Source organism: Zootoca vivipara, chromosome 4 (assembly GCF_965207765.1).
Source record: "Zootoca vivipara chromosome 4, rZooViv2.hap1.1, whole genome shotgun sequence".
Taxonomy (NCBI): domain Eukaryota; kingdom Metazoa; phylum Chordata; class Lepidosauria; order Squamata; family Lacertidae; genus Zootoca; species Zootoca vivipara.
In genome coordinates this window covers 25,706,727-25,733,071 of record NC_142587.1, presented here as the reverse complement: position 1 = coordinate 25,733,071, position 26,345 = coordinate 25,706,727, and the positions used below count along the sequence as shown (strand labels likewise).

Genomic DNA, 26,345 nt, shown 5'->3' with positions numbered 1-26,345 from the left:
AGCGAAGCAGCAGGTTGAGGAGGAGCCAGTCGCGCGCTCAGCCACCCGGGGAAAGGGAGGCTTCTCAGCTGCTGCGCTCCTAAGTCGCTCTACCTCAGGAGCCGTTTGCCCCGGCGCTGTCCTTAAGGAGGCGCAATTCCCAACTCGGCTGGCGGTGGGAGCCACAAATAAGCTAAACTCTCCCTCACAGGCGCGTCTGAAAAAGCGTTGGGCGCGGACAGAAAGGGATAAGCTCTGCGCGCCGCTCTGTTCCCTGTCCTTGAAGGGCAACGCTGTGGTACTTTGGAGACGCTTCCAGCTCTTTTTTCCTCCGCCGCCCTCCAATGTGAACACATTTTCTACTGCAGGCTGCCCTGCTCTGGAAACCGCCCGCTCCCTTCCCTCCCACCTCGCCAAAGGCACTTTTTTTTCAGCCAACTTCGGAGTGTAAGAAGAGGGAGGAGGCGCGCTCTCCCTTGGTAAGAGTGGTGGGACTTTGACTCGTCTCCAGCAAGGGGAGGAGGAAGCGGAGGAGGAGGAGGAGGCAGGAGCGGCGAGGCCGCGCCGCGCCGGGCGGGGGTTCGACCATTCTGTGCTGGAGGAACCCGGAGTACTCCCTTCCCATGGACGGGGAGGAAGAGCGGCGGGCGAAGCACGAGAACCGCGAGAGCAACGTCCACAGGTAGGTTGCGCCCTTGCAGAATAATGGGGTTGCCCTCCTGCTTTTTGTATGTGTGCCTTTAATATTCTCTATATATATATCATGGCCCAAATGTAAATATATATATATATCTTCCTGGGTTGGTGTTAAGTGGCCCCTCAGGTGTATCTGTGATACAACAGGAAGTTAAAAAACAAAAACCAGCAGCAGCAGGATTTGCTTGAGAAAGGCAACCCAGAAAACTTATTTACGTTTGGGGTAAATCGATGCTGGGAACCTGGGAGTGCTCCTTTTCCTACTGAAAGTGCTTCGTGCGTGTGGTTTTCATCTAAAGTTTGTATCGCATGAATTGGTTACTGAGTACACAGTGGGGCAGTTATTTCTGCCCTTCAGGTTTCAGTTGGCAATGTTGGTCTGGCTGTTTTATTCAGTGGATAAGTTAATTAAGCTAACTACATTGTCGTCGTCCCCCAAATAATTAAACTTTCAAAACCCTGTTACCAAATACCTTGATTTGTCACTCTCTCTCAGGTTTTATTGTAATAAAACTAACCTTTTACTGCCAAGATTATTAATCGTTTACAGCTGCCATGGTAAAACCTACTCCCTTTGGAAGGTTACATGGAAAAAAATGAACTGTTCTTTATGCTTTTAAACCAATCCACTTGAAAATTAATTTATTTCAGTTCTTTACATTTAGTGGCATCTTAACTTCATAAAATAGCGAGATTTAATTATTATTTTTTTAAATCTCTCCCCAACACCCCCCATCACCCCTATTGTTATTACTACATGGAACTTTAGGAAAACACTCTAATTTGTAAAATAAAACTTAAAACTCTAATGAACTCTGTCCAGAAAGGCAGTCTAAAATATTTTAAACAAGAAACCCTTGTTGTTATAAGAAATATCAAAACAATTTGTGTTCTGCAGTACTCTATAAATTACAGAAATATTATAAATAAGAGAGCACAGAGGTTGGCAAGTCACTGGAGAATATGGGAAGGCTGAATATTGTCTAGATGGAAGTTATGTTTATAAATTTCCTTGTAGCTGAAAAAAAAGGCTCAGTGGAATTTCTACAGAGAGATAGATGAGACATCAAGGATGGGCTGACCAGCATTTCCCTGTTTATCACCAGACAGTGGGTATGCAAGGATGTAGCAGAAGAAGAGCTGACCTGCTGGATCAGATGAAAGATCCATAATTGTTCCGCATCCTGTTCTCAACAGTGGCCAACCAGAGGCTTATGAGAAGTCCACAAGTAGGACCTAAGTGCAACAACACTCTCTCCCCACTTGTGGATCCTAGCAACTGGGATTCAGAGTGACACCGCCACTGCAGTACAGTATTCTTTGTCCTGGTGCATATTATCAGGCACAGCCGTTTATACAATACAGTAGCAGAGCACAACCAGTTAGGCATGGAGCCTTGGGGATGCCATAGCTGCGATTTAGAATGGAGCATGAGAGTCGCTGATTTTTTTTAATTTGACACCCCAAGAGCTGCCACTGACAGTAATAAAAGCTTTTCTCCTGAGCTGTACCACTTCAGATTCTGGTTGGAACCTGGCTTGTTTGAATGCCATCCTTCCAATAGGGCTGAAAAGACCTAATGGAATGTGGAAACATGAAGTCTTAAGTTACAAGGAAACACAGTGCGATACTTTTATTTAAAAACAAAACAAAACGGTGCAGCATAGAAACATATTGTACAGTATTAGTAGTGCAGGAAAGGCTTGCTCACCCACACTGAGCAATGGGCTTGAGCAATGGGACTCAATGGTTGGACAGTGCTCTCGAAGCTACGAACATGAGTTTGACCAAGCTGCGGGAGGCAGTGGAAGACAGGAGTGCCTGGCCTGCTCTGGTCCATGGGGTCACGAAGACGACTAAACAACAAAACAACAACATGGCCATCTCTTTTGGAAGAGTACTTTTTAAGGATTACGTTATTATCCAAAGTCCCATGTATGCTTTTCTGGGAGGCTTGAGAAAGTTGTGACTTTTGCGTTTGAGTGCTAAATATACAACTTGTTTGTGCTGAAGCGCTGAGCTTTCTTGAACTTTTGCAGTGATTAAATCTGCACAGTTATGCATGCTTAAGTTCAATCGAAACCAATGGCACTTAAGCACATGTCCCTGTAGTTGAACATTTCCCTTTAGATGTACATGGTGAAACTGATATTATTTATTGGAAATGTCTTAAGCGGTGACACTTTATTCTCTCGTTTGTCTATGTTTTCAAGCAGCTAATAGTTAGAGGCTAAAGGGAGCTGAAAATTGATTGATTGGCCTGCCTTATGCATCCATTTAGATAAGCAACCATGTAAATCAATTGTTGTTGTTGTTTAGTCGTTCAGTCGTGTCCGACTCTTCCTGACCCCATGGACCAGAGCATGTAAATCAATATTGGTCCCATTATACAGAGCTTGATGAGGTTCAGAATTTAATGCAAAACACACAAGTGACCTGAAAAAAGGCCTTGTCTACTCTCTGCAAGAGTGTGCTATCACTTGCCTGAGTAAACCATGACTGTAAAACTGAGGTAAAACTCTGGTCATTGAAAAGATCTTTGATTTGTAACAAGTGCCAACCTAGCAGTTCGAAAGCACGTCAAAATGCAAGTAGATAAATAGGAACCGCTACAGCGGGAAGGTAAACGGCGTTTCCATGTGCTGCTCTAGTTTGCCAGAAGCGGCTTTGTCATGCTGGCCACATGACCTGGAAGCTATACGCCGGCTCCCTCGGCCAATAATGCGAGATGAGCGCGCAACCCCAGAGTCGGTCACGACTGGACCTAATGGTCAGGGGTCCCTTTACCTTTACCTTTACTAAAAGTAATAGGGACCCAGGTGGTGCTGTGGGTTAAACCACAGAGTCTAGGGCTTGCTGATCAGAAGGTCGGTGGTTCGAATCCCTTTGACGGGGTGAGCTCCCGTTGCTTGGTCCCAGCTCCTGCCAACCTAGCAGTTCGAAAGCACGTCAAAATGCAAGTAGATAAATAGGAACTGCTACAGCAGGAAGGTAAACGGCATTTCCATGTGCTGCTCTGGTTTGCCAGAAGCGGCTTTGTCATGCTGGCCACATGACCTGGAAGCTGTACGCCGGCTTCCTCGGCCAATAATGTGAGATGAGCACGCAACCCCAGAGTCGGTCACGACTGGACCTAATGGTCAGGGACCCCTTTACCTTTACTAATAAAAAGAAAAATAATCAGGATTAAAATTACAAAACATGCAATGATATTACTCTGTATAAATGGTCCATTCATGTCCTGGTTAGATAAAAATAATTACCAGGTTATAATGTGCTTTATATACAGTGTGATCTTTACTACAGCCCTATATGATAGGTTGAAAGTGTTACTTGGAAGGAAAAAAATAAGTATGCAAAAGAATTCCCTGGATGCCAAGATCCAGGTTTGGGGCAAGTACTCTTTGTTGAGCAAACCCCAGCAGACATAAAAATCACAAAATATGCAGCAAAGTAAAGTGTGAAATAGATCGTTAAAATATGTCGTCCTAAGTTACTTCCAAAGTCCCCCTGTTCCCTTAGCATAGAAAAAGTCCACAAACTTGGTAAGTTAAACTCTCCAAAGGTTAGGTTCATGTGCTTTTCCACACAGCATTTAGAAAGCATGGGCAGTAAAACTTGGTTTAGTTACAGTGGTGAAAGTTCCTAAATCATTGGTATAGGAACTCAGAAGAGGCTTATTACTACTACTACTACTACTACTACTACTACTAAATTTTTATTTATACCCCGCCCTCCCCAGTCAGAACCGGGCTCAGGGCGGCTCACACCAATAAAATTACAATAAAACATAAAAAGCAATTAATTAAAATACAGATTAAAATATAATATTAAAATTTAAAATTTTTAAAATGCAGCCTCATTTTAAGTAGTCCATAAATCCATGTGGTACTAGAGCCATGTGGTCTGATCTTGGAGCAACCAGCTCAGACCTCACATGTTGAGCTTCTGAGGTCTACTTAGGTACAACAACAGGCCCAATTTTCTTCCTCCCAAGGGTAGTGGGAGTGACCTAGCTATGCCTGGCAGGACCACTTACTCTATGAGTAAGTGGAGAGCCAGCATGCTGTAGTGGTTAAGAGTGGTAGACTCGTAATCTGGGGAGCCGGGTTTGTGTCTCCGCTCCTCCACATGCAGCTGCTGGGTGACCTTGGGTTAGTTACACTTCTCTGAAGACTCTCAGCCCCACTCACCTCACAGAGTGTTTGGTGTTGGGGAGGAAGGGAAAGGAGAATGTTAGCCGCTTTGAGATTCCTCCGGGTAGTGATAAAGCAGGATATCAAATCCAAACACTTCTATGGCATTAACCCCTTCCTTCATTAATTAGACTTAAGCATGTTGGTTATATGAGGCTGGTTATCCCTCAGGGTAGAACCAACTGTAACCTTCCTCCTTAGTGTTGCCATTGTAGACTCAGAAGGGAGGATGATGGGAGCATAACTAAATTTGCTCTTCCTGTCATTTGTTCTGGCTCCACCTGCTGTTGGCCTCTTTGTCTTCTTATCTATCAGTCCTAATTAGCATCAGCCATCACCAAAGCTAATGGGTGTTAGCTGGGTGTCTACAAAAGCAGACTCATCTTCTAAACTTCCGGAAGGTTTCTTGAGCCCATTCTGGCATTTCCAGTCGATAAACATTTTTTTCATTCGGACATTTTAAAGTCCAGTTTTCCCTCCCTCTAAGCTGCATATCTGGAAAAATAGTTTTAATTTAGGTATGTGAAGTTTATATAACTACATAAAACTAATAAGTCTGTACAATGATTTCCCTTCTGTTGCAGAGTGGATCCGTATGGGTTTGAAAGGCCAGCAAACTTTGACTATACATCATATGAAGATTTTTTTTCTAGATACCTAGTGATACTCACTAGGAGAGCAATTAAATGGTCCAAGCTTTTAAAGGGTAACCGCGGTGTACCGAAAAGCTTAAAAGGTAATATTCCAGTATGAAGCTGTTCCTTGTTTCCTTCTCCTGTATGAAATCTTGCTTGAATCTTTTCAACAGGACTTTTTCAATAGGGGGACATTGTTTTCACATTTATTGTAGTGCCAAAGTCTTACCGGTACACCTACCCCACTTCAGACCTTAGTTTGATTCTTTCTGGACAAACAGTGTGATCCTATACAAATCTACTCTGAAGTATATTCTAGTGCAGGCTTCCTCAACCTCAGCCCTCCAGATGTTTTAGGCCTACAACTCCCATGATCCCTAGCAAGCAGGACCAGTGGTCAGGGACAGAGGTGTCCTTCCCATAGGGGCTAGTGGCTCATTGCGCCAGGGCACCGGCCTCTCAGGGGCACCCCAGAATTGGCAGGGTGCAACGAGTCACTAAGCCCTGCCGCCCGCTCAGTCCCCGCGCTAAACAGGTGCGGCGTGGAGGCTGACTTCTGTGATGCAGCACGGCTTCTGATTGGCTGCAGGAAGTTCCTGCAGCCAATCAGAAGCTGTGGGCGCCTCTGGGTGCTGCCCCTTCCTTCCCGCTGAGGTGGTCAAGTGGGAGGAAGCGGCTGAGAGCAGGAAGGAAGCGACAGTGGCACGGAGACTGCCTCTGCCGCCCAGGCCAGCAGCATGGGCTCTGCGCCCCGCTGAGCCAGAGGACGCCAACGCCAACACTGCCGAAGATGAGGCCGCGGCAGCGGCGTGAGTGGCCTTTTGGGGGTGCTTTTGGGAGGGGGTGGGTGCAGCCCCCCACAAGGTCTGAGGGACAGTGAACCAGCCCCCTCCTGAAAAAGTTTGCTGACCCCTGCTATGGCTCCTCCTCCGTCGCCGCCGCCTCTCCCTCAGCCACGGGAATCCCCTGCCCGCCGAGCCGGTGCCCGCTGCCCCACCACCACCACTCCCAGGGCACAGGCAGCGGCTTGGCAACTGCCTCAGGCCTCTGGGCAGCGGGCTGTAGTCAGGGAGCCCCAATGGCGCCCTTCACCCCAGGCTAAATTTGGGGAAAGGGAGGGTGTGCCGGAGGGACCTTTGCGCCACGGCGCTGGATGTGCTTAAGACGGCCCTGGTCAGGGATGATGGGAATTGTAGTCTTATAACATCTGGAGGACCGAGGTTGAGGAAGCCTGTTCTAGTGAGTCCCAGGTAAGCAGGCATACAAATTACATCCCAAATGAATAGTTTATGGGGAAACTGCAAGGAGGGTAACCCCCGTTTTTGACACTTGATCGCTGATTAATTGCTTTCATTTCTACGTAAGTTCTGTCCTTGTAAGAAATAATCTGTCGGCTACTACGGATGTTTGGTACTTGTTGCAAATGCTACTTGTTGCAAATGCAGCACAGTGAGTTGCCGTGAATAGAAACTCCCCAATGTCTCTATTCCCTCACTGTTTTAAATATGGCATGTTTGGAAATGTAGATTTTCAAATGCGTCCTTATGAAAGCAAATGTAAATGCTGAAAGGAAGTATATAAGCTTGTTCCTTTAAATGTATATTACTGAAGCTGAAGCAAGAAAATAAAATTTAATTAATTAATCCAAATATCTATTGATTCCAAAGTTCCACCGAGATGAACAGCAAGGCACTTCTTCTCAGTCTCTAGTTGTTGTTGTTGTAGATTCCCCCTGTGCTGCATCTCATACTGTTCTAGAAGGGCCCCCAACACTTGGGGGCAGATTTTCAGGAAATACATAGGGCATTCAGCAGGAAGAGGCTATGAAAGGGCCCCATTCCTTGGAACAGGACTCTGGTCATGGAAGGTGGAATCCAAGCTACAGTAATGAGATAAAACTCATTTAGTGAGTAGGACAAAGTTTGATGACAAATCATGACACTGAAGCTAGTTAAAATATTTTCACGTTTGCATATTCAAAGGCTTCATGGGCTGAATAGGAAAAGGGGGATTTCACAGTCAGGTATGCTTAACTTATTCCTCTGTGAAGAGAACTGGGCAAGTTTATGACGGTGTTTGCACAACAATTACAGCTTACTGCTGGAATGGTGACAAGTAGCTTGCAATTATACAAGTTTTCCTGTACATACGAAACTGCTATAACCAGTTGGGCGAGTAAGATGCCACTGATTATTAGTGGCTGTTTATCATAATTAGGCCCAACCACTGGCTTATTGCCAAACTGGAACGTGATTAAGCTAATCAGAGCTGGCAAAATATTTAAATATTTTCTTTGCCTGTGTCTCTTTAGGTGCTGGCTCTACATAGCTTTCTAAATTCCAGCACAATATTCCTGCTGCGGTTGTCCCAGCACTGCTAAATCTGTGAAGCTTGGCTTCCATTTAAACTGAAAGTAAAAAAAAATCCTCCCCTTAAAAGATTCTTGATAAAGTGTTAATTTTGAAATCCTTAATGGGTGTAGATAGAAGTTGGCTCAAACCCAAAATAGAGCAGTTTGAGAGGTATTTGAGTTCTTCTGCTCTCCCCTACGTATACACACATTTTATATATATTTTAAAAAACACCCTGAAAAGATAGATTGCAGAGGTATGCAATAGTACATCTCCCGGCTGCAGCACCAGTTTCAAAAGCAGAGACTGCTACAGTAAGAGCTGTTCGACAGTGGAACTTGCTGCCAAGGAGTGTGGTGGAGTCTCCTTCTTTGGAGGTCTTTAAGCGGAGGCTTGACAGCCATCTGTCAGGAATGCTTTAATGGTGTTTCCTGCTTGGCAGGGGGTTGGACTGGATGGCCCTTGTGGTCTCTTCCAACTCTATGGTTCTATGATTGTTTTAACAATTGTTTTAACTGTTTTGAATTTCTGTGGGTTTGTTTTTGTTGTTTGCTTTTATTGAGGGAAGGCAGATGTGTCTGGGAGGAGAGGAACTGGAGAGAACAGGGTGGCCTCCAGTCGCAGTGGTTGAACTGGAGAGAACAGGGGGGCCTCCAGTCGCAGTGGTTGAGGGTAGGGGGAAGTAGGGCAGGCCAGGTAAGGGGCACACGGCACAGGCCGTTGGTGACTGGGCTGTGTGCCAGCCCCTCCTCTAACCTGGGGAATTCCCATTGTCCCATCAGCCAGCCCTTAGGTCTATGGCAGGGGTGGCCACCTCCCAAAAGACTCTGATCTACTCATAGAGTTAAAAACTGGAAGTGATCTACCCCCTTTGCGGGGGGGGGGGTTCAGGTCAAAGCTGTTGAGTTTTTTTTAAGGAAGGGAAGCCCTATTTTTTGGGGGGGGGTTAGGTCAAACTTGTTGAGCTTCTTTTAGGAGGGAGGGAGGCCCATTTTTGTTTAGGGCTTCAGGTCATAGTTCAGTTTTTTTTTAGGGAGGAGGAAAATTTTGGGTGAGCTTTTTTTAGGGGTGCCAGTGATCTAGCAGTGATCTACCACAGACATCCAGTGATCTACTGGTAGATCACAATCTACTTGTTGGACGTGCCTGGTCTATGGCTTCTGTTGCTGAATGCCAGGTTGGCTTTGAGTAAAACCTCCCTCATCTCTCTTCCATGCTCTGATTATAGATGAGGAAGCTGGTCTGGTCCATATCACTGAAACCTGGGTAGGTGAGCAGAGGGGAGTTGGTCTCACACACCTGTGCCCACCTGGATACTCAGAGCAGTGTCAGGGCAAACTTGAGGACTACGAAGGGGGAGTTGCTGTGGTTCATAGATATTCTCTCTCTCTCTCTCTCTCTCTCTCTCTCTCTCTCTCTCTCTCTCTCTCTCCCTTGTGATATTCAGATGAAGGACAGTATCTGAGAAAGGAATGCATGGCCTCCATAACTTCAATTTACTTTTCCTCATCATAGGCCTCTGCAGGGCTGGCTCGAGGCCTTTTGGCACGTGAGGCATGCCATGGATGCTTCCTCATCACCACAGATCCGGACCCACGCCCTGGTGGGGTGGGAGGAGCATGCCACCTCAGGCGGATTGTGTCACTGGTGTGCCAGCTATGCTAGGGAAGGAAGCTAGCTTAGAGGCTGCAGGGCAGACCACATGGCACACCTTTCTAGCCAGTGTCCAGCCTGAGGCAGCTACCTCACTCAACATCATGGTATGGGCAGCCCTGGGCTCGTGACTTTGCTGTCAACAACAACAACAACATTAAAGAATAATGTATGTTAAGCCTCAGGGCTGGATTCCCCTTCCACTGTCCACCAAAGTCATGAGGCTATATCCGATTGCAGCATCTGATTGAGCTGTGTTTTAAGCTGGCTTTACTTTTAAAATCAATAGCCATGATGGGAAAGGGTCAGCTGCAAATGCAAGAGACATTATGGAAACAATATTCAAATATGGTGCTTTGCCTAGCTATAAATATCCACAATCTGTAATATCCATACACAGAAAAATGCATGAATGGATTCTCCTCCCCAATTCTTTTTTTGTAGATGGGAATCATTTGGCTATTGTAATATTGGCAGCATTTTCTGAGCCAGGTTTTTAATTTATTTTAGAATTGTAGGGATATTTTCATATTCTTAATCAACTTAATCAATCAAATATTTATTACGGTCATAGACCAGCACAAGTAGGGTGCAGGTACAATCATTTAGAATCTGTAAAACATTTTGGAAAGCTAAAAAGTATTAAAACAGAAGGTATACTAATCAACTTAAAAAACGATTAACCTGGAAAACCCAGGAACGTTTGGTTGTATTAATATCCCAAGTTGAAACAAGTCCTCCTTCCATGGCGAGTATAAATAAAGGAAGGTAGAAAAAGATGGGAATAAATAAACAAATCACTTCCTTTTTGCCCTCCTCCATGATACACACAAACTACCTCTCTCTCAGGATTTTTGTGGTCACCTGAAAAGGGCACTTGCCTGCTTTTTGTGTGTTCCTCTTGTCACTGAAGTTTCCTACCTTACTAAGGTCGCACAAATGTTGGTTCTGCACTTTCAAGCTCTTGTTTGTGGAATGATCAGCAATTGCTGGTTAATAATAGTAATAATTTTATTTGTACCCCACCTATCTGTGACTGGGTTGTCCCAGCCACACTAGTTACCTTAATGTCCTTTTACTTCCCTTGGAGGGGTTTTGTTTGTTTTTTGAAAGATCTACATTGGCTCCCAGTACGTTTCCGAGCACAATTCAAAGTGTTGGTGCTGACCTTTAAAGCCCTAAATAGCCTCGGTCCAGTATACCTGAAGGAGCGTCTCCACCTCCATCATTTTGCCCGGACACTGAGGTCCAGCACCGAGGGCCTTCTGGCGGTTCCCTCATTGCGAGAAGCCAAGTTGCAGGGAACTAGGCAGAGGGCCTTCTCGCTAGTGGCGCCCGCCCTGTGGAACACCCTCCCATCAGATGTCAAAGAGTAAAACAACTACAGTACCAGACTTTTAGAAGACATCTGAAGGCAGCCCTGTTCAGGGAGGCTTTTAATGTTTAATAGATTACTGTGTTTTATTTTTCTGTTGGAAGCCGCCCAGAGTGGCTGGGGAAACGCAGCCAGATGGGCGGGGTAAAATAAATTATATTATTATTATTATTATTATTATTATTATTATTTGTATTTGTATTTTAAGTATCCAAAAAATAATGCTTGAAATATCAACTGGTGTGCTTTTTCTTTTGCAGTAAAACGCTATATCAGGAAAGGCATTCCAAATGAGCACCGTGCACTGGTTTGGATGGTGGTGAGTGGTGCTCAGTCCCACATGGAACAAAACCCTGGATACTACCAGAAATTACTTGAGGGAGACAAAAATGACAAACTCGTGGACACAATTAAGACAGGTTAGCATCTAAACATATATGTGGTTGTTCTAGTCCAGGCATCCCCAAACTGCGGCCCTCCAGATGTTTTGGCCTACAACTCCCATGATCCCTAGCTAACAGGACCAGTGGTCAGGGAAGATCAGAATTGTAGTCCAAAACATCTGGAGGGCTGAAGTTTGGGGGTGCCTGTTCTAGTCTGTTGTTTACCAAGGAGCCTGTAGCCAAGTATTCCGTGGATAGAGAGACAAGTGTGGGAAGTTTGTTTCTTTGTACTGTATATTGTCTTTCATCGGAAGACCACAGGGTGGTTCACAACATAAATATACAAAATCAGGACACAAAATACATAATAAAACATACCCATAGCACCCCTCCCACAAACACATTTAAAATGCCATAGAATGTTAATCAGTCAAAGGCCTGGCTTATAGAGAGACATTTTTGCCTGGTGCCTTTGTGGACTTGTGCCTTAGTTTTGGAGACATGTGAAAACCTGACCCTTCACAGAAGCAGTGGTGTTTGTGTTCAGTGTGGGACATTCTCTTGGCAATTCCTATGTTTATGTTTATGTATATACAGTGGTACCTCTACTTACGAATGTTTCTACTTATGAATGGAACTCCGTCCGCCATCTTGGATGCGGTTTAGATAGGATTTTTTCTACTTACGAATTTTTAGATAGGGTTGCTTCGACTTACAAATTTTTTCTCCCAATGCATTCCTATGGGATTCGACTTACAATTTTTTTTACTTACAAATATGCATTCGGAACGCATTAAATTCATAAGTAGAGGTACCACTGTATATATATCCCTGCTCAAATGGATTATTTGGCTTTATAGTCTGCCAGACTGGTACCAGCAGTATCTCCATAGGTCCCAAGTGAGGTTGTGTATACACTGATGCGTTCATAGCACAGAAATGTAGTTTTTCCTCAGTCCAGAATCATTCATGGTTGCCCTCAACATGCTGCTTTCAGTTTAGATTGTTTCTAGATCCTGTCATCCACAAGGGTTACTGGCTGTGCATTTTAAAACTCTCCTGTTTATCAGTCACGCCTTTCCCTCCCTGCACATGCCACGGGTGAATGAAGAAGGCAGTGGTGATGTTCACCCACAACACCATTGGGCTAGTGTGGGTACCTCCCCGGTCTCATCACATCGGTTTTCACACTGAGGGGTTACAGAGAACTGATCTGCAATGAACTTTTTGGAGTGAAACCAATTTCACATGCAATGCTTTTCAGGGGCAAAAAAATAAATAAATGCATTAGATCTAGATTATGTTTGGATTATATAGAAGAAGAAAAATACTCTTTCTCTGTTGATTATAGAATAAAATACCAGTTTCTGCCAAGTATAACAAGCCTCTCAGAATATCAGGGCAGTGTACAGCAACCCTTTAAAAGCAATACAGTACAAACATTTAGATGACTGCAGCGATACCACCACAAAGTTAATGTTCTAGGCAAGCAACTGTGGTGATTATTCAAGGTCATTTTAAGAGACTGTTGGAATCTTGTAAAGGATAATCCCTGGCATGCAAAGAAACAATAAAAGACTTCTCTGCAGTCCTGAGGGAGATGGGATAATGTTAAATCCATGGACAGTCGGCAGACGAAATAGACACACAGTTGTGGCACCTTTAAAGACACAACAAATTTATTATGGCATGAGCTGTGAATTACAGTCTACTTCAGATTTGTTTAGAGTCAACCTACCCTGTTTATAGATCTATAGCATTTTGCCTGCATTGCTGAAGAATAAAAGGCTTCTTAAAGCCTGTAATGTTGATCTTCTTCCTATACAGAAAACCATGTTCAATGTGCAGATGTTTAAAAACAACAACCTGATATTGAGGGCAAGGCTAAAATCATGGCCCTGTTCTGCTAGTTCAGATCTGTATTTGAGCATCCCCTACACACAAGTCATGCGTCCATAAGGCTGTTTCGATCCTTTCAATAGGACAGCTGAACCATATTGTTGATCAATCCCACAGCAGAGAATCACAGATAGATAACATGGTGTCAACTATTGAGTTCATGGGTGAGAAGGCAACTTCAGATCCCAGGTCCATGAATCATACTGCTTTATAGATAATTTTTTTTATTTTTGCCGTTTCCTTTTTTTACATTTTAGACATGAATAGGACATTTCCGGATAATGTAAGGTTCCGCAAAACTGCTGATCCCTGCTTACAGAAGACACTCTACAACGTATTAGTGGCATATGGGCACCATAATCAGTCTGTGGGATACTGCCAGGTATGTAATATTAAGTATGCAAGCATGAGTTTCTTTTAAAGCGAAGCATTTACAGCTTAGGTGTCCTTGATGGCAGTGCAAGATTTGAACAATGTCGATTTCATGCACTTAACCACCCCACCCTTCTATTTTGGTCCTTAGTCAATATCTGAAATTTGCCATAGTTTAGTACCTTCCAGTTTGCTCTTTTATTTGGAACTTTCCAGCCCTTTCCAGAACAGCCTCTCGAGACTGGTGCTCAGAGACCCTCGCACCACCTCACATGCGAGCAATACCTATCGAACTTACGCCATCATTGCATATCAAACTGCCGTAGGTATAAAGTGAGCTGCCACCGTTCTCTAAAATGCACCGTAAACCTCAACATCAGTTGGGAGACCTTTTAAAAGCAAGAATTAGACGTTTCTTTAAAAGAAGGCAAAGCCTTTTCAGCAAGGTAAAAGATTGCATGATGTACAAAGCGCACCGGGGGGGGGGGGCACAGATTGCTTTGAGTCCTTTCAACCACCCACCAAGTGTGGGACAATGCTTGGGATCCTGGAGCACCCGAGTTTGTGTTTCAACAGGACCTTCCTAATGCTTGTAATGTTAATGTGCTCGACAGTTAACTCCCTGAGAAACATCACTGTGAACTGTGACGTTAGTGTTGCCTTGCTATTCTATTGTATGCTCCAGTACGATGCTTCAGTGCATGAGCTTTTATGCTGGCATGTACAATTTAGTTTGCTCCATGAATGTCTGTTGAGGGGCACTCTTTTGTTGCAGTGCCAAATAACCCTCTGTCACCATGGTTGCTATTGTTGAGCAAGCTGGCAGTCTGAGGACTGAAAAAGTACCCTCACAATTGGAGGACAAATACCCCAATAAAGTAGAATAGAGGGTTTTGTTGTTGTTGTTTACAACATCTGTTAGCTTTTTTTGCATTTCGGGAGGAATTGGAAACAAATGTTTTTGAACCATGCCCATTAGGCACAAACAGATGGTTATGAATTCTTGGAATTAGAAAGCAAAACAGTTGGACCTATTTTGGATTAACTGAGCTACTAGTTGTGGGAGAACTCTTCATTTACCCAGGAGTCCCTTCCCCCCTCCCAATCTTCCTGCTTGAGACCAACGCATTGTTTATGAAATAAAAATGAGAGAGCTTCGTTCTTTTCCATAGAAGAAGATGGTATAGAAGAGTGATTAGTGAAAGGTTCAGAGAGGTTTCAAAAGAAAGAGATGAAACAGGAGATGCATTCAAAAGACAGATCTGACAGACTGCAACTGATACGAGCGTCCATGAATGTTTTAAAACGATCTTACAACTTGTACACTTCAGACTTGCAGAGCAGCAATTGCTGTGAGTGTGACTAGGATGGCTGCAAAAGAAATTCATGGCAGGGTGTGTGGGTGTGTTGCAGAAATAGAAATAACAGCACAACCCTATGTCTACTCAGAAGTAAGTCATATTGAATTCAGTGGTGGCTTACTCCCAGGTAAATAGGGTTAGGGTTGCCGTCAAATGTGAAGCAATCAGGGACGTCTTGAGCCTATCTGGCGCCATGGTGCACAGATCCCTCTGGAGCCCCCCGCTCCACCATTTCCCTCTGGGTGGGCAGCAGCTGGAGGGCTGCTCCTCTGGTGGGACGGAGGCTCTGACCATGGCATGGCGGGCAAAGGTGGCGCTGCCGGCGGGGCTGGAGGGCATCTCCTCCGGCAGAGAGGAGACTCCAGCCGCGGCATGGCATGGTGGAGGCGGGCGAGGGCAGCGCTGCTGGTGGGGCTGGAGGGTGGCTCCTCTGGCAGGGAGGAGGCTCCGGGCGCAGCATGGCCTGGCAAAGGCAGTCGAGGGCAGCGAGCTGATGCCAGGAGGCACTGCGTCCAGCCTCCACCTCTTCCCTGGCACCTTCCAGAACTTGGTGCCGTGGTTCCCCACGCCACTAGCCTCTATAGCTAAGACACCCCTGGAAGCAATATTACGATAAAATTGACACAGTCCTACTCTCCCCCAGCATTGAAAATGCATTTCTTGCACAGAGACTGTCTTTTGTCTGCTCTTTCTTCTCTATGCCAATTAGCCACATCATAAATAATTGAGTTAATTGCCATTTCGCTTCTTAACCCAAAATATATGTGTCAAAAAAAACCCTACAGTGTTTATGGTGATGCACTCAGCTGGTTCTGGTCCGTGGCAGACTGCCTGCATGCTGCCTTAGGTTCTGTGATGAAAGAAAGGTGGGGCATAAATGTAAGGAAACAAAAATAAAACCAGATTACATCTTATGATGCAGAAACCAAACAATCCAGTTGTATTTCCTGTGTTGCTTATGTGTGTTATACTTCAAATAGCCAAGCTGTGAACAGGTGTAATTCTAGAGTCAGCTGTAGAATTCCTAACTGGCTTAAAAAAAAAATAACAACACCTAATTACTATTGCAAAGGTTTGAGTATTATCATTGGCTGAAAGCAAAGGAGTGTGCTTGGGGTGAGCACTCAATGAAAAATACAACTGGAAGTCATTTTGTCATGTAAGCGGTATATAAATTAATAAATAACAATAAATGAAAACGGGGCTTAGTCACGTCCCGGAATATTTCTTTTGTTTTATGCATTCATTTGTGGTCATTCAAACAGTTTTCATCCTTCATTATTCAAGGAATTCTAGACTTTGCACAACTAAAAATGGAGACCTAGTCTGTGGTATTTTAAAGTCAAAGTGGCCCAAACATTATTTTCCTTTTAATATAGCCTCAAAATTGAAGTGTTTTACTTGCATCTGCAGCAAGGAATTGCTTACAACACTTTTAAAACTGACTTTTGATAAGCATGAATTACCATTACTGTAGTTCCTTCCTCTGCCCCTTCCATTTATTATCTTGGCTCCTTTTAATATTACTTTTGTCAACATTATATCAAGCTAGTTAGATAAATTGTTCCTTTGTGTTTTTAGGGCATGAATTTCATAGCAGGCTACCTGATTCTCATCACAAGGAATGAAGAGGAATCCTTTTGGTTATTAGATGCTCTCATTGGTCGAATATTGCCTGGTAGGTCAGATTCCCACCATTTCTATCTTTGTGTCACAGATCATTTCCTGTGTTTGAGCTAAGTAAGGGTGACTATCAAATGGGTAGTCTAATCATATAATATTGTAACTCCAGAGAATTACCCAAATACTATATTGAAAGCAGTTCTCTGTAGGAAATAGCAACCACATTCCTGTATTCATTCTATTTAAACTTCCCTTTTGTATATGTAGCAAAATACATGTTGATATATTCTACTCTTTTTACTAAAGTCCATTCCGCCGTAAGGAGGAATGGAGGTTGTGGGCCCACGAGGCCGACACGTGGGGGGTGGGAATGGTTGCCATTTCCCCTGCCCATTGGCTGGCGCCCGGCCGCGGCACTCCCTTGGCGCGTCCAATCAGGACGTTCGAAGGGGGCACGGCTTACTGATTTAAGCAAGCCCGCGGCCAGGAATCTGCCTCTCTCCGCATTTTAACCTCCAGCTGCTTCGAACGAATGCTGCGAGCACACAGCATAGTATTTTTTGGCATTCGGGTTATTTCCTTCCATAAGAGGCCCTACGTCCTATCACAACATAATCCTATACTACACACACACACACACACAGAGAGAGAGAGAGAGAGAGAGAGAGAGAGAGAGAGAGAGAGAGAGATTGAAAACTTGCAAACTTGCAGAGCTAAAACAGACCATAGAATTTGTGATATTTTCATGCAAAAATGTCCCCCCCCAATAGTTGCGGTGGGTGACAAAGGGTGGGGCCGTGTCCCCCTGGGTGCGTTCCATGGACCCCAAGTCCCTGGGTCCCTAATTGGGAACCACTGCTCTATACCAAAAAGCATGTACCACAGAGAAAACCTGGAAGATGTTTCTTGCCTAGCCTTTTCTGACATGCTGGATATCTATGTATGTATGGGGAATGTCGTCTTCATGGTACATCATTCAATCATGTGAGCTCCCACCTGCAATAGAAAGTGCTGCAGTCCAGACAGAGACATAGTTGCTGTTTGGCTATACTTTTCATCCTTTACAAAAGGCAGGCAGGCAGGCAGGAAGGAAAGGAAAAACCTACATAAAAAGAATCTGCGAAATTGAACCAGAGCACTTCTGCAGGCCTCTGTTCATTTGCATGTTAATTAAAATAGTTAAGGTGTAGTACAGGCACCCCCAAACTTCAGCCCTCCAGATGTTTTGGACTACAATTCCCATCTTCCCCGACCACTGGTCCTATTAGCTAGGGATCATGGGAGTTGTAGGCCAAAACATCTGGAGGGCCGCAGTTTGGGGATGCCTGGTGTAGTACAACAGAAACTTCTAAAGCATGCCTCTTAAAAAGGAAATGGAATCTTTAGTGATTCATTCATCTTCCAGTGACTGGCTGGATTTTTTTTTTAGAGCATGTCTTTAGAAGGAAGGCCTGGGGTACAAAACCTGTGACATCTTGAAAGTCTTGTTTGCTGTTGAATTATTTCTGCTACATCCCTTGTTTTTGTTTTTTGAAGTCTTTTAACCATTATCCCAAAGATAATGGGAATTTTCAAGACACCAGATAGCGGCCTCTCTTCCCCCTTTCTGCTCTACCCAACAAGAAGGAATTAACAGTGAAAACGTGTAACTACAACCTAGCAGAGAGTTCACAGTTGCTGGATCTGAATGCGCCTTCCTGTTTTAAGTACAATGTATTCTTGAGTATAAGCCTACTTTTTCAGCACAAAAATGTGCTGAAAAAGCTGCCCTCGGCTTATATTCGAGTGAGGTGGGCGGCAGGGGAGAAAGGCACAGGACTGGGGGCTTGGAGAAACGCTGCGCTTCGACTCTCCGAACCCCCGTCGTATGCCTGCTCTGTGCGAGGTGATCAGGAGGGAGAAGCGGCGACGAAGGGATCCTTCCTTGCTGCTTCTCCCCCCACCTCACCGCTGACAGGTGGGAAAGGCATAGGATGGTATTTATTTTTATTTTTGAAATGCTGCATTTCCCACCCTCGGTTTATACTTGAGTCAATAAGTTTTCCCAGTTTTTTGAGGTAAGATTAGGTGCCTCGGCTTATATTTGGGTCGGCTTATATAGTATCTTTTATTATTATTCTTTCCTTTTTCTTTTTCAAGCATGGTGCAGATCCATTTGCACAATCCTTGAAATTTGATTAGTTCCTGTGTAGTGGACAGGGCAATTGAGGTGCTTTTGGTGTTTTGAGAGTTCTGAGAAGATGCCTTTAAAGATGCCTTTAAACAAATGCTCCTAAAAGTGTGAATGCAAGCACAGCCTTGATTCTTTCTCCTTTAAAAATGTTTGAATAAATGCACATCTTTCATAAGTTGGGTGGGCTGCCAAGTATTGTGAAATAGCCCCCCCCCCCATATCCTCAAGTGCTGCACTTAATCTCTTCACAAGAGTGAATAATCACTACACATGGACGTAGGAGAAAATGAAGAGTTGTGTTTGGGGGATGTTGTTGGAGGGCTAGAATCTTCCAGATATAGACTGCAACTTGCCAATTTTCATTTTGACTTCTTTGTTAAGTATTTGGGCTATCTTTTTCCCAGTTAAACATCCAAGGTTTTTCTAAAACATTCTTGCAAAAGTGGGTACAGCAACCTTGTGTTGAAGTCTAAATGGGCATGCATATCCAGTGTTTCAAAAGATGGTTCTTCAGCTTCTGTGCATTGTTTATCTGAAGATGGAGATTTAAAAGTAGAAAAAGTCAGGGAACTGCACCATGCTCTATTTCTGGATATGCTTTTTAATCCATTTGTAGCAGAGAACAAGTCCACATAGCCTTTATAATATTTATTCCTTATTTCCTGCAAATCTCATTACTGGTCCATAGAAGAGTTTGGAAGAAGAGTTTGGATTTGATATCCCGCTTTATCCCTAAGGAGTCTCAAAGCTGCTAACAATCTCCTTTTCCTTCCTCCCCCACAACACACACTCTGTGAGGTGAGTGAGGCTAAGAAACGTCAGCGAAGTGTGGGTAGCCCAAGGTCACCCAGCAGCTGCATGTGGAGGAGCGGGGAAGCGAACCCAGTTCACCAGACAACAAGTCCACTGCTCTTAACCACTACACCACACTGGCTCTCCCATAGGACAAGAAAGCAGCTGCAACTGCATTGATGCTTTATTAAAGATTGTAATCAAGGAACTCTGGCAAGCAGAATTCTGTTGAACTGTGAGCCCTAAAAGCCACTGTGTGTGTGAAGAGTCCCAGTGATGAAGGGAATGCATGCACAAACCTGAGCATCATCATAACCCTATCTTAGGAGTTTTTCCTCTGTCAGTACTGCAGCAGATGCAGAGTTTTCAGCTGCTGTCTGAATCAGAGGTATATATTGTGAGCTAAGAGGAAGCAGTATAAAGCATACCTCTGTCCAGCACATTGGGAAAAGCATCTCTCTCTCTCTCCTACTTGGGAACTTGGGTAGGGAACATACTCTCTTAGAGCACTTTTACCCATTTTTTAAAAAGGAAGCAAACACATACCGAGCTTCAACTGTTTTGTAAAGCCAGTGCAAACCTACAATGGCCAGCACTCAACATTTAAATTTCTTATGCCTCTGCCTCACAAGCATATCTTTGGATTATATCATAAGTTGCATGAGAGAGAGGCTCAAAAGCTATTGAACTCTTCCAGGTGAAAACATTGGTTTTCATCCAGTAATTGCAAGTTAATACAATTGGTTAAGTAACACGTCAACATCACTCTGCAACAATTTCCCAAACAGCCTTTCAAGCTGATACACAAATACTAAAACCACTGCAGTAAAATGCAGGTTCGAATCTTAAGTGATCTAGCTTTCCTTTGTCTCTATTGCAGCTCTGTATTTTGTGGTGTTGTTTTTCGTAGTGTCGGATACAACTCACTTGGTTTATGAAAAATCCTGCTGCCTCAAGTCTTTCAGCTATTTCATGACTTAAAAGGCTGGTTGCTCCAAGAACTGGACATCCTAAATCTGAAGAAGTGTGCATGCACACGAAAGCTCATACCAAAATAAAAACTTAGTTGGTCTTTAAGGTGCTACTGAAGGATTTTTTTTTTATTTTACTTCGATCCAGACCAACACGGCTACCTACCTGTATCCTAAATCTGTTCACAAGCAAAGGAGCTTGAATGTCACAGGGCCAGTGTGGATGCTTCAGATTTTAATTGATTGTATTTGATTATATTAGGTGATATTTGAAATTGCGGAAAGTAATGTCGAGATAGAAGGGAAAGATGCAGGTAATACAGGACATTGGATAAATCTCAGTTAGACATGTTCATAGTCGACTGATGAACTGGATAAATCAAGTTAACCTAGGATGATTAGAATTGTTAAACACAGGACACAGTTAATTTTAAGTTTTTATCTCCACCGTGAATCAGTCTCTCTCCTTCCCCAATCACTGAACTGCAGTAGGTGACAGCATATGCCAGGCATTCCCAAACTGCGGCCCTCCAGATGTTTTGGCCTACAACTCCCATGATCCCTAGCTAGCAGGACCAGTGGCCTTTTAGTGGACCACCTATACCATTTCTGAGCCTGCCTCAAGTGGTAAAGATCTCCATCATAGGCAGCATTCGAAACTCCCATTGTTCTAGGCACATTTTGCAACAGGGAATTAGCGCGGGCAGTTTCTGAGCTCTGGGCGCAGTACTGCGTCTAAGATTTCGGATTAAAACTGCAGTGTAAGAAAGAAGGACCTTTTTCTGCCTCCTCACTTCCAGCTATTCTCTGAAGACTGGGGTAGAGACCCTCTTAAGAATATTAGGGGGGTGGGCAGGGAAAGGACCAGACCATGTGAAAAATGAACATAGTGTTTTAGCAGCAGTTCATTCATTTTCAGCTTTGTATTCTTGTTATAAAAAAGCGCACCTAGACATATTGTTGCACCCATAACCAAGGTTTAAGGTGCCATTTAGCTCTTAGCTTTCATATCTCAGTTTCTAACATTGATCATAGGCTTGACTCATAGGCATTGATTCTTTAAATAGGTAGCTACTGGGTGTAAGGCTCTCTTAATAGCCTTGGCTATGGAAATCTCCCCCCTTATCTTCGCTGGTGCCCTACTTGATCATCTTCCAACATTCAGTAAAAACAATTCTTCATTTCTGGGCTTTTCCTTGGTACCATAGGAGCCAACTCCTAGGGGCCAAGGGCCCTTCACCTGCCCGCAATAAAATATATCTGGCTTCAGGCATCCCCAAAGTTGATGGGCATTGCCATTCAAATGGTGTGCATGTACTGTGTCTTGTGATCAATTCTGCAGGGTGAGGTCCACCTGCCCCCCCCCCCGCCAATACTTTATTCAAATTGGCACCTCTGCTCGGTAGTATTTAAATGGCTCTTGCAAGTTCCAGTACAGTGGTACCTTGGTTTACAACCATAATCCACTCTGGAGGTCTGTTTGTAAACCAAAACTGTTTGTAAACCAAAACTCATGTCACACTTTCCACAATGGGGCCTGCAAAAAAAAATTGTTCGTAATTTTTTTAAAAAGGGTTATAATCCAAAAAGTTTGCAAACCGGGACATGCACTTCCGGGTTTGACGTATTTGTAATCCAAAACGTATGCAAACCAGTCTGTTTGTAAACCAAGGTACCACTGTACTATTATCTCAAGTTTTGCTGGTTTTTTAATTGTTGCAGTTTGGTTTTAAATATGTTTTTCTACACTGCCTGTTTTGCAGAAAGGGCCCTCCCTCTTACTATTTTGTGCCTGGATGTTAATACTCCACGTATGTGGAGTAATAAGGCACACTCTGTGTGGCACAGTGATGCCAGAGAGAATCCATAGAACACTGGGGCACAAACTTGGAAAACTTTTAATTTCTAGTTGACCTCCGTGCTCAGTTGGCGCTATTATTTTTCTGATCATGAAAGCACAGTAGCTCAATAATGGCGCGCCTAGCCTCAGTCTAGTTTTTTAGCAGCTTGGAAAGGTGCCCTGTTAGCCTTGTGGGAGCTTTAGCATTCGTTTTCTGCTCTGAAGACTGAAAGCAGCAACTGCTGTTCCTTTTCCACAGATCAAGTGATTAATGTTGAACATGATGCACAGTGACTTATGCCAAGTTACAGAGCGCCCTCTGGAGGCTTCCTTAAGAAAATCTGTTTATTTTCTGTATTTCTTTTAAATACAGTACTGAGTTTATTTTTTAAAAAAATAAAGAGGGGGGGGGGAATTACTTGGTTGCCTATCTGACAACTTTTTTGCCACCTGCCCCCAAGCCTATTATGGTGCCAACAGCAGCTTCTGTAGTCTTGAATCACATTTAGCAACTTTATATTTTCAGGTGCCTGTGATGAACTGGGAATTAGCTTGGAGCAGTTTCTCTAGGGCTTATCAGGCAGTACCCCATCCAGAATGAGACCCAGGGACCCACAAATGTAGTTTCTGATGACTACCAGTGCTCACAAAACCATTCTTGCAACCAGCTGCCCCTGATCACTGTGCACAAAGTAAGAACCCTCCCTTCCCCTGAGTTTTCTGAGAGTCTTGCAGAACTTAATAGGTGAGAGGAGCTATTGCATTATGTGGTCGTCGGTGGTGATAAATCATACTAAGGCTGGCACTAATTTATGGAGCTGTACTGAGACCTTTTCGTGTTGGAATAACTCTCTGACAATTGCATGTGGCCTTTGAACGTTTTGTGGACCCACATGTTATAGTGTCAGGGGATTGTTGCGGTTACTCTCGAGTAAAGACGCTCCAGTCCGCTCTGTCTTTCAGAGTTTTATTGTGCATATTATTTACAGTGCAGAGATATCAGAACACATGACTGCCTAGTCCGATTCAGAACCCGGCAATGGCTGCTTCTGGCTCTTTGGCCAACATAAAAGCTTGGGCACCCCAAAGCGCCTCCCCCTAGCCCTGCGTGTGGGCGCATGCCTCAATTTGGGCACCAGAAGGGGCTGCGTTCCTTCTCCTGTCCTTCAGCTGGAGCGTTGCAGAGGCTCCGGCACCTCGCTGCGCTGTCCTTCCCCCTCTGGCCAGCTGGGTCGGTGCCTAGGCTCTGACACGTCTGAGAGCCCTATCTCCACCCCGCTCCATTCCTCATTCCCTCCTCCTGACCCGCTGCTAGTGCTGTCACTGGGTGAAGTGCTGGCCAGGATGACGGGGGGAGGGTCCCTGTAAGGAGTCCCCCTGACAGGTAGGGTCTGAGATGCTTTGAAGGATAAATCCCAAAAGGTACCACATATAGTCACACACGGCTGTTTATCTGTCAACTGTGCATTTGTGTATCTAGAGTTGAGTCCGCTCAAGTCATGGAACGCAGGGCATTTTGACAGCCTCTCCTAGTTACATTGCAATCTGAGCCATCTTAACAGCTGTCACAATAGGTGGGGTTGAGCCCTTTACGCTTTCAGTGGAAAGACATGCTGCAATTTTACCTTTTGAAAAATGAGCTCTTTCCCTTCCCCATATACTGTTCCCCCCCCCCTTTTAAATGAGTGATAGCAATTGATCATTTTGGTGATTAGCTTTTCTTTCCCTCCTTCCCCCCCCCTAAAGATTATTATAGTCCAGAAATGATGGGTCTGAAAACAGATCAAGAAGTTCTTGGAGAGCTTGTGAAAATGAAAGTTCCTGCCGTTGCAGAATTAATGGAGAAACATGGCATCATGTGGACTTTGCTGGTATCGCGTTGGTTTATATGTTTGTTCATTGACATTCTTCCAGTAGAGGCAAGTGAGAACTTGATGGTATTTTTAGCTGTGTGGTTTTTTGTTTTTGTTAATGACATGGGCTATATATATATGCTTTAGTGATGCCTTTAAACAAAATCCTGTCTCCTACAGACTGTACTTCGAATTTGGGACTGCTTGTTCTACGAGGGATCAAAAATAATATTTCGTGTGGCCTTAACACTAATTAAGCACCACCAAGCTTTCATTTTGGAAGCCACCAACTTCCCAGATATCTGTGATAGATTTAAAGAGATCACCAAAGGACCATTTGTAACGGAGTGTCACACTTTCATGCAGGTAGGTAGGCATCCCATGTTGTAGAAAATTATAAACTGGCTAGAAACGCTGTGACCACTGGCAGCCTTCAGTTTATTTGCTGTTGCTTTTCTGCATAGTCGTACCTTCAAGTCAAACAGTCTAGTTCTATAACGTTTTGGCTCCCAAACGATCGAAATCCGGAAGTGACTGTTCCAGTTTTTGAACGTTCTTTTGGAAGCCAAACATCTGATGGTGATTCTCTTTGGTTTTTGAACGTTTTGGAAGTTGAACAGATTTCCAATGTACAGCGGAACACCTCGGTTTACTATCCTAACCTGGAAGTTAGTAAACCGAGGTTCCCAAGGCCTACTGAGCGTCCGATGCCTTCGGGGAGGCCGGGCCTTCGCTCCGATGCCTCCTGAAGGTCCGGAGCGAAGGCCCAGCCTCCCCGAAGGCATCGGAGCGAAGGCTAAACCTCCCCAAAGACACCCTAGCGTCCGTTACCTTCGGGGAGGCTGGGCCTTCGTTCTGATGCCTCCCAGAGGCCGGGGAGCGCTTCCTGGCCTCCGCGAAGGCATCGGAACAAAGGCCTGGCATTGAAGCAAAGGCCCTGCTGCTTTAGGGGGTGTTTTTCCTCGTCTAGAACGGATTAATCAGCTTTCCATTACTTTCAATGGGAAAGTTCGCTTCGGTTTATGAACAGACTTCTAGAACCAATTTTGTTCATAAACCAAGGGATCACTGTACCAACTGTATTGCCTCAATGTGCTTTTTCATGGTGTTCTTGAACTTCGGTTGGTTCGATAGAACTAGCAGCGGGTCAAACTCTATAGGACACACCACTAGGGAGGAGTTTGAGGAAATTTTTGCTGATGCTCTCTAATCTCCTGTAAAGCTGCTGTCAGATGTTCAAGGGATCCTGCGGAGCAGCATGGGAGGCAGCACCAGAGAATTTTCACTGGATCTCCTTCCCTTCTGCATACAGGAGCCCTTCTGCTCACAGAAGAGCAAGTCTGAATCTGACTCATAGTTAGCAGCACTGAAGTGACCACCCTGGGACATAAGCCTGGGCAGTGTGTATGGAGGAGGGCCTGGGCTCCCCAGCCTCGCTGATGTTGTTCAGGGGAAAGATCCATTATAGTGATGGGAATACTCAAGGATGTAAAAAGAACTGTGTCCTGACTTACACTAACTACTTCTAAATATCTTAATTCTAGAAAATATTTACAGAGCCTGGAAGTCTGAGGAGGGCTACAATAGAGAAACTACGAGAAACTTGTAGAGCAAATCTGATTGCTCAGACATAAACGGACAATATTTAAAACAGACAAAATGCTGCAAAAAATGGGCACATTTCTTCACTTAATTCCACTGATACACCATTTCTTCAGTTTGCATTAGTGTTGATTGACATGACCAGTTCTCTCCAACCTTTCAAGTAAGTGTTGAACTGGGTAATTTGATTATTTTTTATTTTATGTAAAAACAAAACTTTAAGTTATGTGAGAATAAAATGTGGTCACTGTGGCAGTAACCTTTTTTTTGGGGGGGGGAACAAATGCACTGCATACCTTCAGAAGATTTTGTAATATTTAAATACATAGATTTATAAATATCAATATAAAAAGGCAAAATAAATTCTATTTTGAAATCCCCTTTTCTTGAATTTGCATAGTAAAATGGGCCTAAGACATCTAGCAGAAGTATTTAAGAATAATCTGCAGCAGCTGGAAATATTCAGTATGCTGCTGACCTTAAAGAAATCCGATTTGGTCTCTGTATTGATCACAGGGAGGTTTTGCTGTATTCCCACCCCCAGGAGGAGTAGGCTGACTCTTGAAATACATTGCTTGTGTTGAAGACCAG

At 44.1% G+C, this 26,345-nt stretch overlaps 1 protein-coding gene across 1 annotated transcript; it reads left to right on the top strand.

Annotated features, from left to right (window-relative positions):
• Positions 1–26,006, top strand: GRTP1 (growth hormone regulated TBC protein 1). Its single transcript, XM_035114920.3, has 8 exons — positions 1–661; positions 5,456–5,607; positions 11,146–11,304; positions 13,425–13,549; positions 16,482–16,578; positions 24,046–24,218; positions 24,333–24,518; positions 25,697–26,006. Exons 1-8 carry the CDS (start codon positions 603–605, stop codon positions 25,784–25,786), a joined length of 1,041 nt encoding a protein of 346 aa, XP_034970811.1. The 5' UTR covers positions 1–602; the 3' UTR covers positions 25,787–26,006.
• The last annotated feature ends 339 nt before the right edge of the window (positions 26,007–26,345 follow it).

Bases quoted from the DNA above. Each gene is read 5' to 3' on its own strand.
- GRTP1 (XM_035114920.3), top strand. From the start codon at position 603: ATGGACGGGGAGGAAGAGCGGCGGGCGAAGCACGAGAACCGCGAGAGC. The intron at 13,550-16,481 runs GTATGTAATATT...TTGTGTTTTTAG, and splicing joins AGTCTGTGGGATACTGCCAG to GGCATGAATTTCATAGCAGG. The intron at 16,579-24,045 runs GTAGGTCAGATT...CCCCCCCTAAAG, and splicing joins CATTGGTCGAATATTGCCTG to ATTATTATAGTCCAGAAATG.